The sequence below is a fragment of the Tachypleus tridentatus genome, chromosome 1 (assembly GCF_004210375.1).
Source record: "Tachypleus tridentatus isolate NWPU-2018 chromosome 1, ASM421037v1, whole genome shotgun sequence".
In the NCBI taxonomy this organism is placed as follows: Eukaryota; Metazoa; Arthropoda; class Merostomata; order Xiphosura; family Limulidae; genus Tachypleus; species Tachypleus tridentatus.
In genome coordinates this window covers 129,669,759-129,692,548 of record NC_134825.1, presented here as the reverse complement: position 1 = coordinate 129,692,548, position 22,790 = coordinate 129,669,759, and the positions used below count along the sequence as shown (strand labels likewise).

Sequence of the window (22,790 nt, the reverse complement as noted above, 5' to 3'; positions counted from 1 at the left end):
TCTAAATAGGTCAGCAATAAGATTATAGACTTACAACGCTAAGATTTGGAGCTTGTTTCCCCGCAATGAACAGAGCGCATATAGTCCAATTTCTAGCCTTGTGCGCAACTAAAACTTTTAAGTGGCTTGTGAAATATAAATCCTGAAACAATAATAACGTTGGGTATTAATTAAGTTTCAACACGTTTTAGTTTTTAATCTGGTCTATAATGTAAGTGGTATCAAAATGGTATGCAAAATATCACAAGGTACAAAGAGACAGCAAAAATAAACGATGAGTTAGTTTTTATCAAACGTTCGTGTAAAAGTTAGGTTTTAACTGCTCATTTACCACAGTCAGAGAATATCGAATGTAAATGCTCTGTGCTTACTATACAATTGAATGACTGAATGTCCGCCTCAAAAAGAATTATTATTTATATCTAAGGCTGGTAAACCTTTAATATACAAATTTTTATTCAAATAATTCACTTTTTCAAATCGTTTATTTTTTCAGTAACATATACAAATAGAAGTGTCCAGCCAGTACACTTTATGTGTCAGAGAATCTCATTTCTTACTAAAATTGTTTTGTTATGAATATCTGAGATAAATATATATATATATATATATATAAATGTTGATAGTATATTAATATACAACGACATTACGAATATAATATATACGTAACTAAAATATGAAATGTGTTTACAGACAGTAACGAAAATGTGCGGTATCCATTTATCATATCCTTCTTAAATGAGACTGCAAAATGTTATCAAATACTCCTTTCTTCTTTTCGTCACATACATATCCAGTTCTACACACACTGTACCAAGAATAGTTTGTTTTTTTTTACGTAGATGAAATTATGTGTAACCTTTGAATACATAATTCATTGGATATATCTTATTTTAAATATAAGTTCAATACCACTATTGCGCTAAAGTGTTGGAAAAATCCATAAAGTAAAAGATTTAAGATCAGAAAATAAAATAAACATTTAAAAACTAACAAAGTTACTACAACGAAATCAATCGCAACAGAAAAATAATTATGAAACAATTTTTTCACACAGCACATATATTGTCCTTTTTCACTAATAAAAATGATCGTTAAATTTTACAATGTGAACATAAAATATTTTAGAAAAGTGACGACCATACAGAAATATTGAACAACTATCTTTAACACATAATTTTGGTACGAGTGTGATTTGTAGAGGGTATAGGTAGAGTTTCATATTAATATAACTTTGTTTTACATGCAATTTTTTGTTATTATAAAAAGAATATAATATAATACTACAGCTTTACGTACACAAATCTATTTTCGTATGAAATACATTTCATTGAACATTACAACTTGAATGTTCATTAAAGTTCAATAGAATGAAGAGACAATATTTTAATGTCTGGTGAAAGGGTAGTGTGTTTTTTTATAATTGCCAATTCATTGAATGATTTTAGTTTTAAGTTATTTCTTTCGAAACCAGAAGCCATCTTGACTAAGCTTTTATTTTCTTTCAAACATGGATCAAGTTCTACTTTATGAACGTAGTTTCCGTTTTCAACATAATTTTCGGTTACCATCTGGTTAGACTGTTTCTGGCATTTGTTGTCGTCTACTTGTGTTTTGGGGCATTCCGTTTGAAGCACATTTGTAACATCTTGAATTGTGCGCTGACTTAAAAAGTTATTCTTTGTAGTTAAATTTTGGTTTGTATTTTGATTAGGTTTTTTAGCACTAAACAAAGACTCATTTTTACAATCCCCTAAGCTCTTTAAACAGATAGGAGCTCTTGAATCTCGCGTCGTTCGAGATTTTAAGCTAGTTGTTAACAACGTTTCAGATAAAGCCTTTTGGTAACATTTTTTGGGCTCTTTTAACACATCGTTAGGAATTCTGTCCAGATGGCGCTTGAATCGCATCAGTTCTAATTTCTGTTTTTTTATTATTTTGTCTTTTTCTTCAAATAGCTTTTCAATCCTGCGTTGCTCATGCTTAAGTTCTCTTTGAACTTGAAACAACTGTAAACTAATTTCTCTCATTTCTTCATCTCTTTGTTGTATCAACAAACGCATTTTATCTTCTTGTCTTTTTGCACGAGTTTTCCATAATGCAACCATGCTGTGGGCTTTAGCAACTTGAGACGTCATCTGAAATTTGATCTGTCTTAATTCACGTTCCCTTTTCATTAGTTTCGTTGTAAGCCGAAGAATGTCCGCCTCAAACTGAAATAGCAACACCCGGTTATATTTCATTTAAACAATAATCATAATATCGTGTAAGTCACATTATGTATTTCTATTGAATTTACTTTAATTACTTATTTTCAAATGAAAATAACTAGCCTGCTATTAAAATGAACAGAAAAGACAAACAGTTTGCTGTAGAAGCTGAAGACAATTCCCCCTAGCAGCACAGTATTATGTCTACTGACTTACACCGCTAAATATCAGGTTTCGATACCCGTGGTGGGCATAGCACAGATAGCCTATTGTGTAGCTTTGCGCTTAAATACAAATAAACAAACAAAGAAAAACGACTAAATCTCAGCTGGCAGAGTAGAAGTTGAAACTAATTAACATAAGCACCATTCACTGATATTTCAAAAGGAAACAGTTTTATAACCAAACCTAAGCGATGTTTGGGTGTAAAGAAAAACAAACCACTTACTGTTTGAGGGGAGATGATTGTAAAAAACTGGAAAACAACCATAAGTAACTAACTATTGCAGTTGGTAAACCCATTAAATCTAGAATACAAACTATAAACAGCTAAATACAACATAGAAATTAGATTACAATAATAATTCATATTTGGAGTTCTAGGTTTTGGGGAACAACAAAAACAGTTTTAGTTGACCGTAGTACCATACACAATGTTTATAACTGACCTCATAAAGCTTGTGTAGCAGATTTACAATTATATATTTATTTTAATATCGATGTTTGTTTTAGCAGTGTATATTTTTAGCAATGGACATAACTTATAGTGTTAAATATGAAATACGAAATTCCTGCCTATTCTCTAAATTTGTAGACAATTCTCAAATGTAAGAATCAACAATATGTTTTACATTGCTGCTGACTTAAATTTCAAGATCTTTGCTTTAAACCTCATAAATCGATGCACCAAGAGACAATATATATTGTTGGTTTGCTACAGTTAGTATACGATAAACCTCAGAAGCTATAACTGTGATAAACACTTATTAATCAAAAAAACTACAGATATTTGAACAGAAACGTTTATATTACAAACATTACAAGCCGTTTAACTTCAGTGAATTAACTTTGGACGTTAGAATTTCTATGAAGACATTAGATATCTTCGCCGGATGGCCCGGCATAGCCAAGCGTGTTAAGGCGTGCGACTCGTAATCTGAGGGTCGCGGGTTCGCATCCCCATCGCGCCAAACATGCTCGCCCTTTCAGCCGTGGGGGCGTTATAATGTAACGGTCAATCTCACTATTCGTTGGTAAAAGAGTAGCCCAAGAGTTGGCGGTGGGTGGTGATGACTAGCTGCCTTCCCTCTAGTCTTACACTGCTAAATTAGGGACGGCTAGCACAGATAGCCCTCGAGTAGCTTTGTGCGAAATTCCAAAAACAAACTAACATCTTCGCCGGAGAAAAGTCAGCTTGCAAATGGCGTAAGGTTCACCATTAAGCGAAGTGTAACAATATCAACTCAGAATTAGTCCACTCGTCAATAAAACCGTCAATAAAATATTTAGTTCCATACCGGATAGAAGACTGATTATTATTTGTAAATTTATAAAATATTTGTCTATAAATCATTATTTCTAATAACTATTTATAATAACCGTTATTATAAACTGTATTATTTTTTGTATATTAAAACATTTGTGTTAAGAAAACAAATTCTGTGTATCAATCTTGTTCGCAAATATCATGAATTCGATAAATATCGATATTCAATTAACTTCTAAATTTAAATTTCCGGTTATTTGAAATCGTAGTACGTAAGATAATACTTGAAACTGTATTTATTTTACGCCATATTAAATAAATCAGCAGACTGAAATTTAAGACTCCTTTATCAGAATGTAATGTGAAAACCATATATTATTTTGTTATACAGTTTGATATAGTCACACATTTCTGCTGTATTTGTGAAACAAATGAGTAAAATGGCTCTTTCTTACAAAACTGTAAAACACTCAGTATTAAACGTTTAAACGGTTTTAAAATGATTTGCAATCACCCTTATCATTGTTTCATTAATAGACTGATCATAAAAGCTTTAATATACATTATATCTTATAGTATTAATAGTGTAGTATGCTATTTCTGTAATCGACGCCTCTCTGTAATTTAGAATGTTCGAATTTTCGTAACTATTAATCTCTAGTAAGAAAATCAAAGGAAGAAAAAAAAAAAGTAAATTGAATATAAATATAAAAATATGGAAAATAGTGTTAAACAAACTTGGAGACTCATATTTATCAGTTATTACAAAATTATTCATGAAGTTTTATTCCGTTTTACATTCAACATTTTAGTTGCATCTTTCAACTCCCCCCCCCCCCCAGTGGCATAGCAGCATGTCTGCGGACTCACACAGCTAGAAACCATTTTTCAATACCTATAGTGGGCAGAGCATAGATAGTTCATTGTGTAGGTTTGTGCTACAAACAATCAATCAAAACCTCTTTAAAAGAGTAAAGGACACAAGGTGTGTTAACCTGAAGATGACTTAAGAAGGTCGAAACGTTGTTCTCTGCTTTATCAGTAAAAGTGTTAATACCCACACTAGACGTCCTAAGATACATTTTTACTTCAAGTGGATTTTTCGTCATCACGGAAGAACGCTAAGTTATAATTTGACAAAGGTGAAATAAGTAACGTAGAACTGACAGTAACTAAGATAAATATTCGTGGTAAAAAGGACGCGTTTTTAAAGAAATGTTATTATATTACTTTTTATTGTTGTTGTTGCTATTACCTTTTAGTCCAGTAAACATCTAATCAACTTTAACCGATGTTATTTAGTTATGTTTTTAAACTATTGAAAAAATAATAATTATGAGAATTAAGTTTGTTTACTTGTTTCTTTAGTTAATAAGAACAAAATTGTACACTTTAATATTTCAGTAGACTATTCATCTTCTCACATCTATACAAGTAAATGATTTGATAATTATACAAATGCAAAAGGAGAAGTATTCTAATAATACACAATTTGAGTATTGTGTAAATCAGTATGAAGATGTTTGATTGTCACCAAATCTGTCATTTATATTCAGGTCACTTATAGAATCTACATTTTTTTTACCAATTTCAAACAGTCTTGCAATGTACAATTAAGGCTCACGTGGTGGTTGCCGTTTGTATTTGGTCTTCTTATGTCGTTCCCCATTTGTCCCTACATCTTTCCTGTGTGTTTAATGAGTACTTCAGCCAGTACTCCTAAAGGGGCTGAGTGTGGCCTAGTGACTACTGGGGTCGGACTGTAAATCCGTGGATCCATGGTTCGCATCCTGAGTTGTAACAGAAACGCGCTTTGTGCTGTGTAAGATCGTTAGTGCGCTAATTGGTCAGACAAGGGCTAACGGTGGGGTCTGACTAGTTGCCTTCTTTCTAGTCGCTTAGTTCAAAACTAGGGACTTCTATGTTATATAGGCCTTTTATGGCTATACGCGATAATTCGAAAACTAATAAGCAAATCCCATTTAAGATGGTCTAAATTATCTAGTACATTATTTGCTGTATGTTGACAGCAAACAGAAAAATGTGAAACTGGTACTTTATTGGCGGGCTCTTCAAATATTCTTCGATTTAATTACCCTTCTATAACTGCATCACTAGACGCAGTCAGTTATTTCTTTCAAGAGCAAAATTAAAAATAGATCATTCAAGATTTTTAATATGAAACCTGGCATATGTTTTATCTATCTCATACGATCCAGGTGGCTTTAGTCGCCTTGTACTAATAAAAATCTTAGCAAGCAAATAAAAATCATTAATATAGCTGCGTTATTATGTAATTCATACTAAACTGTTCAGATCAATTTCAAGCACCTTTCAAAGATGACTTTCTAAGCACTCCCAGAATATTTCTCTAGCACTTTTTTGGAGCTAAAATCTACATCAAAATCAATCGGATTCCACTAAAATTTTACAAAATTCCTATTTATTTGCTCAACCTATGAATGTAGAAGTAAAGGAAAATACTATTTATTGTGCTCAACTCAACCTGTATTAAAAATAGATATATCGATATTTTTTTCTGTTATCATAGTACTTTGAAGTACTTTTGAAAAAAAAAAGTCCCCTTTAAAGCACTTGAGATATCATCCTCCATTTTATATATTTAAAAACGGCTGGTATGGATAGAGAAAGCACTAGTGGAAGAGCGAACAACGTTTCGACCTTTTTCGGTCATCATCAGGTTCACAAAGAAAGAAGGGGTTACTGACCGATAGCTGACCACATGTTTGAAGGCGGTTGTGTAATTGAGTTTAAGAATGTAGATGGCATGCTTAGATGTTGGACATATTTATTAATATAGGTATACCTATATTAAACTATTCAAAGAAAGTGATAGCTCAACATAACACCTTCCAATAATTATTTATTTATTATTCGAATTAATCTTTTGCAGTGATGTTTCATCGTCTTTGTAGTAAAAGTGCCATCAAAACATATTTGACTGACTGAAGAAGAAAACTCCTTTAAATAGATTGATTGTTTTCAGAGCAGACTCATTAGGCTACATGCTGTGTTTACCATGTGGAATCGAACCCCAGGTTTTAGCATTGTAAGTAAAGGAACTTACCGCTGTCCCAGCGGGAGATCGAAACAATCGATTCAGTGGCGTATTAAGGATTTTTTATTTACTGAGAAGGAGTTAAAGGTCTGTTTTGTTATTATGCACAAAGCTACACAAATAGCTATTTGGGCTCTGCTCACCACGAGTATCGAAATCCAGTTTCTATAAGTCCGCAGAAATACCACTGAATCACTGGGGTGCCAAGGGTTAGAGGCCTAAGAGTTAAATTTAAAGGCAAAGAAAATTAACAATTTCAAGATATTTGGTGTTATAATGTAAATAACTTATAAAACGTAAAATATTGTAGCTCAGATAGGGTGTGAGGGCAGAAGTCTCCAATGGAGGATCTGCTGTCACCTCATTGGATACGCTTCTGTTTCCATTGTAAGATACTTTTCCTGAAGTCCAATGATGTTCTGCTCATTTGTATGTTTTTCTTGACATCAGAAATACCACAAAGTTTCCCTACGCGTTTGCAAAACTGTAACAGTTTGCCATTTTTCATGATGGCAATGGGGTCTACAAGCGTAATTATAAAAAGATTATGAAATGTTACCTTCTGCTTACACATTGCTGCAAAAGTAACAAAAATATAATTAAAAATTCATTGAAATCTATATTTATAACTGTTTAACTAAATTAACTGTTTTGGGAAAAAGTTAAACAGAAAATATTTCTATGACGTACTTATGGTAGCTACTTGCTGCCGTCCGTAGTTTTAAAGTAGTAATTACAGGGAAGGTAGCTAGTCAGCAGCACCCTACCACCCATCACCTCCGTTAAGGGTTCGACTATCACTATCATAACGCATCCACAGCTTAATATCTTGAGGTTTCATACAGATTCCGTCCCAGCTCATCAAATCAAAAAATCTAGAGTTCTTTCATAGGGCCAACCTGCACTTAAAAATAATTAATTGATGCATAATTTTCTTCGTTCCTTTTACGATTTGATACTTTTAACAGATTATTTTAAACACATTATCCAGACATTTTATGTAATATTGATATCGTCCTTTCTTAGAAAGTTATAGCCTTTCGAGAAAATGGTCAAGACGATTTACCTTGTCTTCGCATATTGATTATCTACTGTGTTAAACGCAACAAATATCAGAATACAGTTACCTAATTAAATTTTCAAAAAATGCGTAATCATTTCACATATATATGTCTATGTATTCTAACATCTAAAGTTAAACAAAAATAATATAAAGAACAAATAATTCACTCCAACCTTGTTAGCCTTGGATGAAAAATTTGTCAGTAAAGATAAAGGGTTGTTTAAGCACGTCAGATGGCTTTAGACAGGCGTTGTCGACTAAAACTGACTGTTTCAACAAGATGTATTTATATGTATCCCACGTCGAAATACCATTTACATGCGTGTGTGTGTGTCTATAATACTTATACCGAGGACAATAACCAGCTAAGTGGCTCTTTGTTGCATTGACAGCAGCTTTTTAATTAAAAAAAATCCTAAATTATCTTCGTATCTGTCTTACATTCCAAGAATATCAAAGATATGATATGAAGTGTTGTTGTCACGTGAGGATTTGTCTATCATTCTTGTCCTGCACCTGAGTAAGACTTACTACGGTTCGTTGTATTATACTTTGTCAAAGTAATACAAAATACGTGTGTGTGTGTATTCACATACATTTTGGAAGAGAGAATAACTGATGAAAAACAGAAACAAAAGGAAGTGTGGTTCATACAACAAGTAAAGGAAGTTATTATAAACAGAGTTAATAATTCTCAAGATATTGATAACAAAAAAGGAGAAATTAATTCATACTACAATATAAGAAAATGGAGAATAAGTAACAATAACCAAAGTAGATGGAATATTAGAGATGCTGATCTGTATATAACTATGTTCGAAGTCAACGAAAAATACGAAAGCAACAAATAGAAAATTTGACAAACAAACTTCAACAGGACAGAAAATATAAGGAATATAATTCATTGATGTTTTTAGTGGACATAAGGATTAAAAACTTGATTACGTAAGATTTATGAAGGTTATAGAAAGTGTATACTGGAATAAAAAGAATCAGTTATTATTGTTCTTTCTAAGAAGTATATTGAATATCCAGTTTTGTTGGGCTAATCATATGATGAAGTTTTATTACTGAATTTAGATTAAGGAATCGTGCTACATCCATTATTATATTTAAACGTTGTTTAATCGATACACTGTTTTGTCTGCAAAATATTTTCATCATTGGCTCTTGTAAGAAGTATTAAGTAAAACAAGAATATAATAACAAATAATGGAAAATACTTTAAATTTGTTTTAAAAAATATGATAATACTTTTCTACCATTTCTCAACTGATTACAGTAATCTTAAATTGAAGATTTTTTTTTAAATAAAAGAAATAACCAACAAAACTATGTAAATCTCAGAAGTAATAAAACTATTGCCCTAAAGTGTCGTCTCCTGAGCAAAGCCTGAATCAAATCGTGCTTTTTCACCTCAACTCAGTGTCATTCCCTTGTTATTTCCAATGAAGAAATGGTTAACAATTCAAACTTATTTTGTCTAAACAGCCCGTAAGAACAATGTCACAAAATTATCAGCTGCGTAGTTGTAGCAAGCCATTGTCAAATACACTACGTATTTTTACCCTACTCATGTTCCCCGCTGGTACAGCGGTAGGTCTATGGATTTACAACGCTAAAATCAAAGGTTCGATTCCCCTCGGTGGACTCAGCAAACAACCAAATGTGACTTTGCTATAAGAAAAGACACACCCTACTTATAGCTTATTAACACCTAACTTGACACTATTCTTATTATATGATCCTATGTTATGTTTGCTTTCTTGTACGTTTAAACCTGATATTTACCCTCTTGAAATGAGTAACTATATTAAAATACGGAGATCGTGAAGCAAAAGTGTCATAAACAATCAAATATTGAAATAAAGAAATAGTACTTGTTACGGTAATTTCAACATCTTCAAAAAGACTTCCTATTCCTTAGCCTTGTGACTGCATTTTTGACTAGTATGTTTACTGTGTAGAAATTTAATATTACCGTGTAGGATCACTTAACATTTAATTGTTCTTTTAAACCGATATCCTCATTACCCTGATATTAAAGGTTCCACCAGTACACAATAATGAATACTGTCTCATATAAACGTATCGGTTACTTTCTCTGTTTTTAAGAGCTCAGAAAATTTTCGTTTGTTAAATTACAGGCTTTTCTTTGCTGGTTAATTACTAGACTATTTAACGGATATTATCACTACACGTATATGATAATAACATGGAGAACCGGTTCATATCCTAACATCTATTTATAATATAATATTGAACATTGAAAATCACTTTTTTGGTTAATAATCACAAAACAAACATAACCTCATATCAAACCAAAACATAAAAGAAATCGAAATGTAGGCCTACTCCTCATCAGCGTAGGTTTTGTCATTTTATACGTTGTTGGTTTGGTAACATGTTTAGGTATGCATGATTTAAAAATATATTGCGAAACGCGTGTCAGAAATTCTGATGAAAGTTATATTTAAAACGTTCTAAGTTCTATAATACTAACATGCTTTGTTTTTATTTCTAGCAGATAGTTTGATAGTCAACTGAACTGATGGAAACTGCAAAGCACGTGATATACCGGATGTGAAAATATGCCACAAACTGAAGCACACCTTAGGGTGATCATTGAAAGTGGCATTTCATGACGGAGGCATAATAACTGTTACCTTGGAAATTTCTAGCACAAATACCAATGACGCACCCTAACGAACATCTTGAAGAAGCTAAACTAACATGACATAAATATATTTACACTAAAACAGTGGTCTGTATACTTAGAATATACATCACACATTCAAACACTTACTGTTATTCATTAAGTTATAGTAAAGTATAAAAAAATAATGTTGCTAAATATGATAAGAATTATCTAAAACTTTCTTTTATTAATTTATTAAAATACAAGTGGTAACAACCTGCTTCCGTACACTCTCATGCTTTACGTACTGTATATGAACATTCAAGTCTGTCTGGTTTCTTCATTAGATTATACCACGCTCTGCTAATTAAAAATTGCTAATTTATCTTTTTCTGTAATACATTCCTGGAATATCAAGATGTCATAAAGTAGGAATGTGGTTATCACTGTAGCAGTATACCTACAGTTACATGTAGTTCGCGTACAGTTTCGGTACTCACGTATCATTTACCATATCAATGTACCTACCTTTATCGCTGGTTCACCTCGTCGGAATATCTACAGTCACACGCGACTCACGACTGTTTCGGTACTTACGATTCACGCAACGTTTGGGTACAAGTACAGGTATCCAGATACTATTACGTCGAAAGACTGTAATATTGTTTGTCTGTTTTTGAATTTCGCGCAAAGCTACACGAGGGCTACCTGCGCTAGCCGTCCCTAATTTAGCAATGTAAGACGAGAGGGAAGGCAACTAGTCATCACCACCCACCGCCACTCTTGGACTATTCTTTTACCAACGAATAGTGGGATTGACCGTCACATTATAACGTTCCCATGGCTGAAAGGGTGAGCACGTTTGGTGCGACAGGGATTCGAACCCGCGACCCTGAGATTACGAGTCGAGTGCCTTAATTCAGCTGTCAAACCTGTTATCGTACACTGCCAGTGATGGTACAATATCAATAATGCACCACTTCTAACAGAATATTAAACCGTTGGGTTTGAAAGGTTTTACATTACACTTCTCACCGAGTAAAAACAATGGATTGAGTGAGTATTTGTTTAATCTTAAACTAAAACACAAATGTCAAATTAAACAGATTGCGTGAGTACTTGAATAAACTTGATGCAGATATGTTATTTAATAGCGTAAACCTCAAAAAAGTGTCGTAGCACAAAAAACACGATGTTTTCATACTTTAGAAAATTGTCAGGTTAAGAAAAAAAGTACGATTAATATTAAGAAAAGAAAAAAGGAAATGTCTCGCTTAATATTTTGTTGAGTAGTGAGGTTAAGTAAATGTTCGATCTTATTTGTGTGTACGTTCTTGCGATGCTCAAAAGCCTAAAATCTGTACGTCACACAAAACTTGCACTTTGGTATACATTTGAAATGTTGTGTACAGTCATTTTCTAATATGAGCCCACTTGTCATAGTTGTTTAAAGTTTAATTTATAAAATTTATTAGCGTAATTATTTGAACTCTGTCATTTAATTGTTATAAGTTTTAACTCAAAATGGGGCAGTGTATCGGCTTTTATAAACCGTTTATTTTAAATAATTTAAAACCGATAAACGCTGCTAAAAGTCGAATCTTTTGGGCTCATTTTTATTCCACTAACTGCTATTCCCTTTAAAAATATTGCCCTCGACTATATGTAATATACAAAATAAAATAATGCGTCCGAGTGAACTCAAAATCGGTTATGATATTTTTATATCATTAATTGACATTGAGTTTGACACCATTTGATGAATATTCATTTAGAGTACATTACTACAAATGTATGTTTGTGTTTCGAAAGTATTTTAACAACAAAGTATTGCAATTACGAATACGCAAAAGAGCATAAAAGTAAAATATTATTTTATGATTTTCGAAAAATATAACTTTATAAACTTACCTCTGAAGCTGGCCGAAGATCAGATTCATCTTTCCATATCTCTGTCATATTTGATTTGGTGGCAGTTAGGTTCGATCAAGAACTATTTCCCTAATATGTGATTGATATCATTCGTGCAAAACCAAAATGTCTCAGAAAATATATCTTTGAACAATATGCCTCCAAACTTGGATAATCGTAAAAAAATTCTAATTAAGCAAAACTATTTATTAAATGTTGATGCATGGTATATACTCCTACTACTGTTGACTTTCTGTACTGGTGTAACTTGTTCTACATACACGGCGTTGTTTAGTCAAACATTTATCTCCAATCAGAAGACACAATTCCGCACGTACTTACGACGTAGATTACATTGAAAAGGCAGCCCTGTGATTTTAGGTAACACTAAGTATGTGTGTTAGTAACTTGAGGATCGTAACGACAATATGCGAACAGTGGAACTCCTGTTTGAAAGGTCTCGCGCATCTAGTCTAACGTCAATGGTTCAAAGTTCAACAGTTTTTAACCTTGACGTATAAATATTTAACGTAGTTTCTTTATGACTACTAACTGAGTTACAGCAAAAGAACCCGTACTAATTTTGATATTCAACTTTTAGGTGATTGTTATTTTTATCTGCCAAAATCTATTTCTGTAAATAATGTAAAGTAAAAGCAAAAGCTGCGCTGGTAACAAGACAATTATGTATGTAAATATGTGTGTATAAATACTGAAGAGTTAAGCAAAATAAAACAAATCAAAATGAGGGTCCGTTTTAAAAACAACAAATGCAAACCTCTGACTAATGTTAGTTTGCTATAAACAAGTCGAAACAAAAATAGAAATACTACACCAGTTGAAAGGATCCCCAGGATACAGGCTATAATGTGGGATATACAATATTTTGGAGGTGACTGTGGAAATGCGAGTCCTACACTATAGCCTGTACTCAAGAGATTCTTCCAATTGATGCAGCATTTTTTTTTAATTTTTGTTTTGGCTCGTTTTGTTTATAACAAACTATATACTATTATTATTTAGTTCTCTAATATGTGATATACAAGCATATATACTTGTTATATAAGTATATTATATAATATACATTAGGGAAATATATCACTTACTGTTATTATATGTACTGTTTACTGTTCGATTAGTGACACCTGAAGAAGGGCATTGCCCGAAACATTGTATCGACATAGTGTATATATATTAAAAATATATCTCTGTAGTAAACTTCTTGATGGTTTTACCTTAAACATTTTTTTTATATACTATTTCAAGTCTACTTATCTATTAATTTACTTACTGCGATAACACACTTAAAATCAAACGATACAACATCACTTAATAAGTAGCTTTGTTCGGGTAATTTTGATAATTTGCAAAAACTCAGTTAGGTTAGCGTCATTATTTTATCCACTTTATTATATGTAAAATCAACTTGATGTATGGATAATTAGAACTAATTAGTCACGTGTCTTTTGTGTGACGGTTTCTAGCTCGTGCTCCCAACAACACTGTCATGACTCATGATTGAATTTTAGATCTATTTAAGACCTAAGAAGGTCAGGTACAATGGATTCTTTTTCCTCTCCATGACTGGCACGGTGTATATTGCGGATTCGAATCCCCAGTCCCACCAAACATGCTCGCCTTTTCAGCCGTGGAGGCATTATAATGTGACGATCAATCCCACAATTCGTTGGTAAAAGTATAGCCCAAGAGTTGGTGGTGGATGGTAGTGACTAGCTGCCTTTCCTCTGGTCTTACACTGCTAAATTAGAGGCTACTAGCGCAGATAGCCCTTGTGTAGCTTTGCACGAAATTCAAAACAAACAAACAAGGTTTCAGTTAGTCTAACTGGACATAAGCTGTTTACCAGAAATTTTCTGAACGTATTTTGTACTTCTAATAATTTTGATTTTTTTCTTGCAGAAACGTGGAGAGGATCTGTTGCTTATTATTATTTATAAAATATTGTCTGTATAGCTGGTCAGGCTGACTGTGGCATTGCTTTCACGTTTATTTGTTGGCTTTCCCTCGCTAAGGAACTTGAGAATATTTGCTTATTTCCAAAAAGCTGGGACGTGTCCTGAGCTTAGGAACAGATTAAAGAGTGCTTCAGATGATCAAACGATCTCGGAATTCCTTTTGTGAGTAGGATGTTGTGTATGCAGTCGTCTTCTGTAGATTTGTTTTTTGTCGTTTTATGGATGCGAAGATATAAGCGTTTAATAATGCGTGTAACTTATTTAGTGGTCTCTACCTATTTTGTGCATGTGTTTTAACTGTTTTTAAACTTAACTGGAAAACTTGGTGCATATAGATGTCGGCTATGTACAGCACGTTCCTTAAGTGATTGTTCATGTCTGGTTCGTCGTGTGTCCTGAAGGTATTTTTCGACTATTTTCTAAAATGCCTTAGTTATTTTGCGTGTGCTAGTTTATATCACTTTTAAGTGTGAGATATGTTAGTGTGGTTTGAGATGTGGCTAAAAAAGTTTAGGGTCCGTTTGTTAATTTATATACGAACAAAACGATTCTCGTCTTTCTTCTTACAGCTATTTTGTTTCGTTGAGTTTTTTGTTCCTTAGTGTGTCATATGTGTTTTGACGTGCAAACCTCGTCAATTCATATCTATTTTTATCATATATATAATGTGTGAATGTGGCCGCTACGTGTCATAGCTAATGTTCTACATGTGTTTAGGGACTGTCAATTCCGCGGATTTGACAAGGCGCTCTATGATTGTTTAGCTGTATTAGCTCACTAACTAACCAGTTGAAGCAGTAATTTATCTGAGTAAGTTGTATAATTCAACCATTTTGCTTTATTATAGTTAAGTTTTGATAAACGTATAGATCTGTTATATTGGGAATTGAGATCGAAGACGCAACAGACGAGTAGATGAACGTTAAGTAAATGAAAGCTTACGTTAAAGCTTTTACACTTTTAGTTAAGATCTGATGAAGAAAGACTTAGAATATCATTGGTATTATAGGCGAAACTGGTATATGTGAATGTGCCATCACTGAGCAACAACAATTATTTTCTATGGAAGCTACTAACTACTTGCATTAGTCTTAGTAAAACTAAATGAGATATGCTAGTTAATAAGACCACCTATTATTAATTAGTTATGGTTAAATTCATAACTTTTAGCGAAATCATTCTGTGCTTGTTTATTTATTGAATTTTATGCAAAGCTACTTGATGTCTATCTGAGCTAGGTGTCTGTAATTTGGAAGAAATAGACAAAGAGGAAAGCAACTAGTTAACACCAATCACCGTCAAATGCTGAGATGTTCTTTGTTGGTAAAGCGAAATTGACCATCACTTTATAACCTCCCCCTTAAGGGCTGGAAGGGCGAGTATATTTTGATATGAAGGGGATTTGAACCCGCGACCATCAGACTACAAGTCGAGTGCCCTAACCACCCGGAAAGGAGACGAGAGTATTGCAATTGGGTCTGTGCGTGTATCTGTCCTTCTGTGTTTTCGTACGCGTATCTTGAAAACTGATAGATCAATGTATGAGAACAACATGCATTTATATGATTGGAATCACGAGTATCTGTCGCAATTCACAGATGAGGTAGCTGTTTGGAAATGTTCCCACCCCGTCTATTGCAGTCACAAATACCGAACTAAACTGAGACACACCAACTACCGCCATGTCAAATTAAATGTAAAAAAAAGAAAGAAAAAGTTTTATCTATCCTCACGTTGTTTTTATATATTACATACCTAAAGTTTATAGATCTTTAGTAAGTCTAATGAGATAAGAAACAGTTTTTCCTATACAGATAATAGTGATAACTAATTTAACCAGTTTAAAATGGCACATTTTCAGTTGGTTAAACTAACTAAATGCATACGGTTTCAGTAAGTCTAACTAAATAAGTTTCAATACCTCGATTCCCAGCCAGTTGTATATGGTTTTAATAAGAATAACTACGTAACTTAATTATGTTTAATTAAGCCTATCGCTAGTTAACCGGATATGGTTTCAGGGAGACTAGCTAGGTAAGTTGATCACGTTTAAGTCTGTTGTCAGCTAGTTGTATGTGGCTCCAATAGTGTTGTTTGATAAGTTGCTTCAGTTTTATTAACTCTATAACTAGTTGGTTTTATGTGCTTTCAGTAAGGCTAACTAGGTTTCATTAAATCTTTAATCGCGTATTTGTACGTGATTTTAATATAAATTTTAGTTTCTTACGTATGGTTGTCATTACTATATCCAGCTGAGTATGAACAATTTCAGTCTAATCAGTTAAACAAATCGGTGTATAAAGCTGTAAGCAAACCAGTTTTCAGTCAGTCTAATCAACTAATAATTTATGGTTTCAGTAATCGCTAAGTAACCAGTTTTTAGCAAGCTGAGTTTAATCATTTTAATACGTGAAAACAGCCAAATGTATACGCTTTTCTTGCTACTTTTATTAAGTCTAAGTAAATAGTATTATTTTTTAAAGTAAATACAGCCAATAAAATGCATGCAATTTATGGGAGTTTAAAACCTATGTCTTTCTGATTTTACCAATTTAACCTCGGTTTCAGTAAGTGCAAGTAAAACAATCGTATAGGGTTTCAATACGTCTGAATAAATTATTAAATAAACACTCAACTAAATATATCGTCTATCATTCACAATGTAATTTACTATTTCAATCACTTGTGTTATATGTGAATTATCTATGAAGTCAATTAAAATTTGGCTGCATTTGTATACCCCTAACTACAGTTGGTTTTTTTGCTATTGCTGGTAAGTTTATGTTGAGCAGACTGATTTTACTTATTGTCTCCATCAGCTTATCAGCAAGGAAAACTAATATGTCGAATAAAACTCACAGGCAGTGGTAATAAAAGACAAGCAAGTGCGTACCGACAAGTTCATCAGATATGGATCAGTGAATATGATCAAAGTTGTATCTAATGTCTACACAAATAAGTTACCGTAGCGACTGAATCACGCGTGTACGTAGGGGCTGGGGTTCGACAGAACTTCTGATTTTTGTGATGAAAAACAAATTGCCATGAAGTTCATGTTGATTTGGATGCTTGGTATCTGCTCTTTACCTGTTCAATAATTACCTGAGGTTTGTACACACACCCGAACAAAGACTGAATACTCAGTTTATTTATTTGCTTAGATTCTGTTAGCTTTGGCTAAATTCAGCGTTATTTCATAGTTTATCCTACCTTTCCATCCATTATAAAGTGAACCTACCCAAAACTCTTGAGGAAATCAGTTAACCTGAAATACCACACATACTTATTTGACGATAAGAATGACGACATTATGAAACCAGTGTAAAACAAGAGTGTGATGAGATACTATCCTTAAGTAAAGTGATTGAAAAAATATGTACATGAAAAGACAATTTCTGTAATATTTTCAGATAAAACCGATTTCCTTACAAGTAGCAAATGGACAAACCCGTAAATAAAAGCAGATTTGATAAAGAAATAAGGGAAATGTTCTGTTGTAGATAAGTTGACAAAATTTCTATAAGTATAAAACAAGGGCCTTAACAAATGTACATAAATGCATGATATATCTATTGTTACAAACAAATAAAAATGTAGAAATGTTTTCTTGCACAGACAAAATGACAGTCGCATCTATTAAGCTGTCTTGAGCTTCACAGTTTTCTTTTCTTCAAAAGTAATTTTGGTAGAACTAAGCATGGTATTCTAGAAGTGTGTCTTCATTTGATGGTTTCCTATTAGAACTAGCCAAAGAAAGCGTGCCTGAATTGAACAGATAAACTTACTTTCTTTGTCCAGTTTGCAGCATTACCTCGTGACCTTTGTTTTTTCGCTGCATTGATCAACTGTTAGTTACGTTTAGTCATCCTGACCAGCAAAGGATATTACAGTATTAATGTTTTCAACCTAGATGATATATTTTATTGTAATATCTTTTTGGGCAGTATAGACGTTATCTGCCACATACAATAAAGTATCGAAATATGTAGAAAAAACTGTTTTAAAACTTTTGCTGATCATGTTTCTGCCGTTACAGCGTGGAAACTAAACAACGGATTTTTAAAAAAAATATTTCTATATAACTAAAGAATGTGAAAAACAGTGATATGCCCGCATCTCCTATAGTAATGATTTCAATATTTACAGGCCCTAATCATCGTGGGAGCTGAAATCCTGAATTTTTTTAATTAATTCATGACGAAATGGCTTTTAGACTTTCCTATCTTTTTTAAATTCTCTATACAGAAGAGTAGGAATGAATGTTTTACTATTAAGAAGGATATTTCTCTCATACTTTTCAGTTATCATCACACCTTTATTGTATTGAAGTTAATTGCACTCCATGATTGGACATAAATATGTTTGAATGGACTATTATGTCCAATGTTATTCTTTAAAATTACCTTAAAACATGTTTCAAAACTGTGAGATTTTGAGTTGTGAACCTTTATTATCTTCAAAGTCTAGTTTATTTCCTTTTTAGTGTTAAAGGAGATACGTTCAATTTCACTGCAATGCTTTTCTGTTGAAAAGTTAATTTTCACGACCAGAGTTTTTATTTTGTGGACTACGGTGTTGCTCCAGACCTGTACTGTGTAAATTTATAAGCTTCTATGAGCAAAACAGAAATAAAAGGGTCTCTTGACTGTGTATGTGTTTTCCTCATAGAAAAGCCCCATCGGATTATTTGCTGTGTCCACCAAGGGTAATGTAACCTTTGATTTTGGCGCTAGACTCGTAATCTGAGGGTTGGGAGTTCGAATCCCCGTCGCACCAAATATACTCGCCCTTTCAGCCCTTGGGAGCATTATAATGTTACGATCAATCCCACTTTGTTGGTAAGAGTAGATCAAGAGTTGGCGATGGATGGTGATGACAAACTGCCTTCCCTCTAGTCTTACACTGCTAAATGAGGGACGGCTAGCGCAGATAGCCCTCGTGTAGCTTTGCGTGAAATTCAATCAACCAAACAAACAAACGTATTGGGTAGTTTGATTCATAAATAATTTTAAAAAACTTATTTTAAAAAATCAGAGGTTCACGATTAATTGTAGGGTTAACATATGTGCCTAAGTTTTGAAAATAAATACACACTGTGTTATTCATACATTGGAAGTTTTGTATCCTTTTAAACAGTACAATTTATGCAAGACTAGTAACAAATGTCAGGGCCCGGCATGGCCAAGCGTGTTAAGGCGTGCGACTCGTAATCTGAGGGTCGGGGGTTCGCATCCCGGTTGCGCCAAACATGATCGCCCTCCCAGCCGTGGGGACGTTATAATGTGACGGTCAATCTTACTATTCGTTGGTAAAAGAGTAGCCCAAGAGTTTGTGGTGGGTGGTGATGACTAACTGCCTTCCCTCTAGTCTTACACTGCTAAATTAGGGACGGCTAGCACAGATAGCCCTCGAGTAGCTTTATGCGAAATTCCAAAACAAACAAGTAACAAATGTCAAGAAATACATCACAGATAATGAAATAATGTCACGAGCTAGTACCGAATTGGAATAAATTCAGTGATTACTTTGATTAAATAAAAAAAGTTCATTCAGTTACTAGTCCCCCCCCCACTAGTACAGCGGTAAGTCTACTGATTTACAACGCTAAAATCAGGGGTTCGAATCCCCTCGGTGAGCACAGCAGATAGCCCGAGATGGTTTTGCTATAAGAAAAATACACAGTTGTTAGTACCCTTGTTTTGTTTTTTTGCTTGGAAAGTTTTATTTTCTATACGTAGAACCTGTGAAATTATTCCCCCACGAACGAGATTCAATATAATAATGCAAAATAAATTATGTAAACATATCTAGTGACACACACAATAGCAAGTAAACAAACCAATATCTTTCGTACCGAAAGCTAATCGGTTGGAAATTATCTTTAATGAGAAGCGTTTTATCTAAGAGAGTCCTTTCACAAAAGGCTGGGGAGAAGGGCAAAGAAGGCTAGCTTCTCATACGTCCCCCAATTTACCTGGAATCCTTGCGTTACGGCGCAATTTACGTAAATTTGTTAATTCAGCCTCACTGTAACTATTTCGCAATTCACAGAAACTGCCATTTTGAGCCACCTCCCTACTCGGGAGGGAGATCGAGCACCTCCCAAATAGGTCGGGGAACCCTGTATGCCAATGACGCCGTTGGTTTTTCTCCACCTTCAGAGCTGCTCTTCACGTTTAAATTGTAACAATTACCATTTACTATCAGTACGTGGGCTATGCACGAGGGAAATAAATCACAGAATACGTATAAAAATGATCTATTTTCCACCTTTATGTACCTGAGAAAATCACAGGTTTACTTAAACTTCATTTAACTAAGATAATCAGTTTTCTGGCAAAACTGTAATAAGAAATAATTGTTCAAATATTTACAAGTGTTGAATGTGTTTAGTGAAATAGGTTTCGTTTAAAACTTCTGTTTGTAAAGGAAGTTAGTTACTCAGTGTTTTACAATATATCAGTTCAACCTTTCTCATTTATATACATGTTCTTACACTTTTCTTGTCAATTTTTGTGACATAAAATAGGTATGTCTCTTCAGGAAACAAAATAGATATGTTCTTGCCTTTAGCTGACAAAACCTATAAATGTCTTGATCTTATCTTTTGAGATACAAAATGAATCATTCATTATCTTATCTTGCGTCATGCCTTATTTGTCATCGTAAAAATATCAATTTTAAATCTGACTTAATCAAGCTACTTCACTGTTGACTATCAAGCAGACTTGTCATACACTTGGGTATTTTAATCACAGAGGTCAAATAATTTAAAGTGAAAGTATACCTTATTAATCTTGGCAAAAATAAATATCCAACCTGCCACCTGAGCCTTTAAACACCAGAAACAAATTATTTGTTTTCAAGATACACAAAACGTTTATTTTATATAAAAATTAAACATTTACCTTTTACATGACCCTGTATTTGTGGACAGCCCAAGCTCTAACTTAGCCAATAAACTCTTTTCATATTAGTATCCAACAGGGGTGGCACCAACCACTTAACGATTGAGGAGGTAAACTCTACGTCTTGTGATCACACGTACTGTATTATTTAGGAAATGAATCAGCTCTAACAGTAACCTTTGTTCGTTATGTGGAGAGAATACACAGGAGGCAAAGCACACCCTGGGGTAGTTTCAGCCACAGCTAGCCTCCTCCCACACCAATACCGCCACAGCTACCTCTTGTGATCAAATGCAGTCTAGTTGTTAAGGGTAAATTACACTTGAAAACAAAACACTATAACGGAAATTCTGTTTCGTTCCTGAATGTTTTAATCTTGAGTTGCTGTGTGAAACACCAGTGTGAAGATTTTTACTTTGATATCTACTTGTTTTTCTACACAAATGTTCACGAAGTGAGGAATCATAATTATGTATCTGCAAAGTGTATGACTTTCTATGCGAAAACAAAAAGAAGAGAAAACGCACACGGTTATACATTATTTTCCCTTTTTTAAGAAGTCTTTAATATTGTCATTTAATTAAAATGTTAGCAATTTGCTTTATTTACCTTGGAACATTTTAAGACAAAAATGAAAAAAAAAAGCATAATGCACCCAACAGATCCCCTCCACGCTGCTTGCAACATTCAGAATGTAGATGTTTGGATTCGGCAAAGGGCCTTCAAAGCCTTCTGCTCTAGAAGGTAACGCATGGTCAAGGCCTTAACTGCTACCATGTCTGTAGTTTGAGTGAACAAATTTCTAAGATTTTTTTTAATGAAAAGTATCTTTTGTGGATTTAAGTATTAACAAAATATTTAACTTAGTTCTAGTTTCTCACATGCATGCTTTCAACACCGGAACCGTCGTAAGTTACGTCAAAAGATTTGGTTTATTATTAGCATTATAGCACATGTTGAAGCGTGCCCTACCATTTTATTTCGTCTATTAGTTACTGAAGGCGTATAAATAAATTAGACAATAAGGAGCCGATGAAATTTGTCACATGATATTGTAACCACGTGACATTTGCTTTTACCATTCATTCATGAATAAATATTGATATTCGTTGCACAAGTTTTTGTCATCTGAAGCACGATCAGTACGATCCAATAAAAAAAATTTGTTCTCTTAGTAGTTTTTGCTGTATCATTGTATTTCATACAAGCCCTGCATGTACTTTATTTTCACTTACACGTCACAATGTTTTATTCTTTGCTCAACTTTGCAAAATGCTACTACATGTAACATCAACTTATTGATTTAACGTAGGACTGTCAACTTTTACTTTTTATGCAGTAAACTTTGTTTATGTTAAGATTATTTCTGCTTATGCTTACATAGGCCCGGCATGGACAGGTGGTTAAGGCATTCGACTCGTAATCTGTGGGTCAGGAGCTCAAATCCTTGTCACACCAAACATGCTCGCCCGTTGAGCCGTGGGAGCATTATAAGTTACAATCTATCCCACTATTCATT

General features: G+C 33.5%; 1 protein-coding gene across 4 annotated transcripts; it reads right to left on the bottom strand.

Moving 5' to 3' along the window:
• Window positions 1-466: 466 nt before the first annotated feature.
• Window positions 467-21,558, bottom strand: LOC143223639 (uncharacterized). 4 transcript variants are annotated; one of them, XM_076451875.1, is made up of 2 exons: window positions 21,272-21,558; window positions 467-2,213 (listed from the first exon to the last, which is right to left on the bottom strand). In XM_076451875.1, the coding sequence occupies exon 2, from the start codon at window positions 2,175-2,177 to the stop codon at window positions 1,356-1,358; it is 822 nt and encodes a 273-aa protein (XP_076307990.1). In that variant the 5' UTR covers window positions 2,178-2,213; window positions 21,272-21,558; the 3' UTR covers window positions 467-1,355. The 4 variants fall into 4 exon arrangements, with proteins under 4 accessions (XP_076307990.1, XP_076307962.1, XP_076307980.1 ...); XM_076451847.1 differs by lacking the exon at window positions 21,272-21,558 and adding an exon at window positions 12,388-12,798; XM_076451865.1 differs by lacking the exon at window positions 21,272-21,558 and adding an exon at window positions 11,005-11,115.
• Window positions 21,559-22,790: the final 1,232 nt, after the last annotated feature.

Bases quoted from the DNA above. Each gene is read 5' to 3' on its own strand.
- LOC143223639 (XM_076451847.1), bottom strand. From the start codon at position 12,435: ATGACAGAGATATGGAAAGATGAATCTGATCTTCGGCCAGCTTCAGAG. The intron at 2,214-12,387 runs GTAAGTTTATAA...TTGCTATTTCAG, and splicing joins ATCTTCGGCCAGCTTCAGAG to TTTGAGGCGGACATTCTTCG.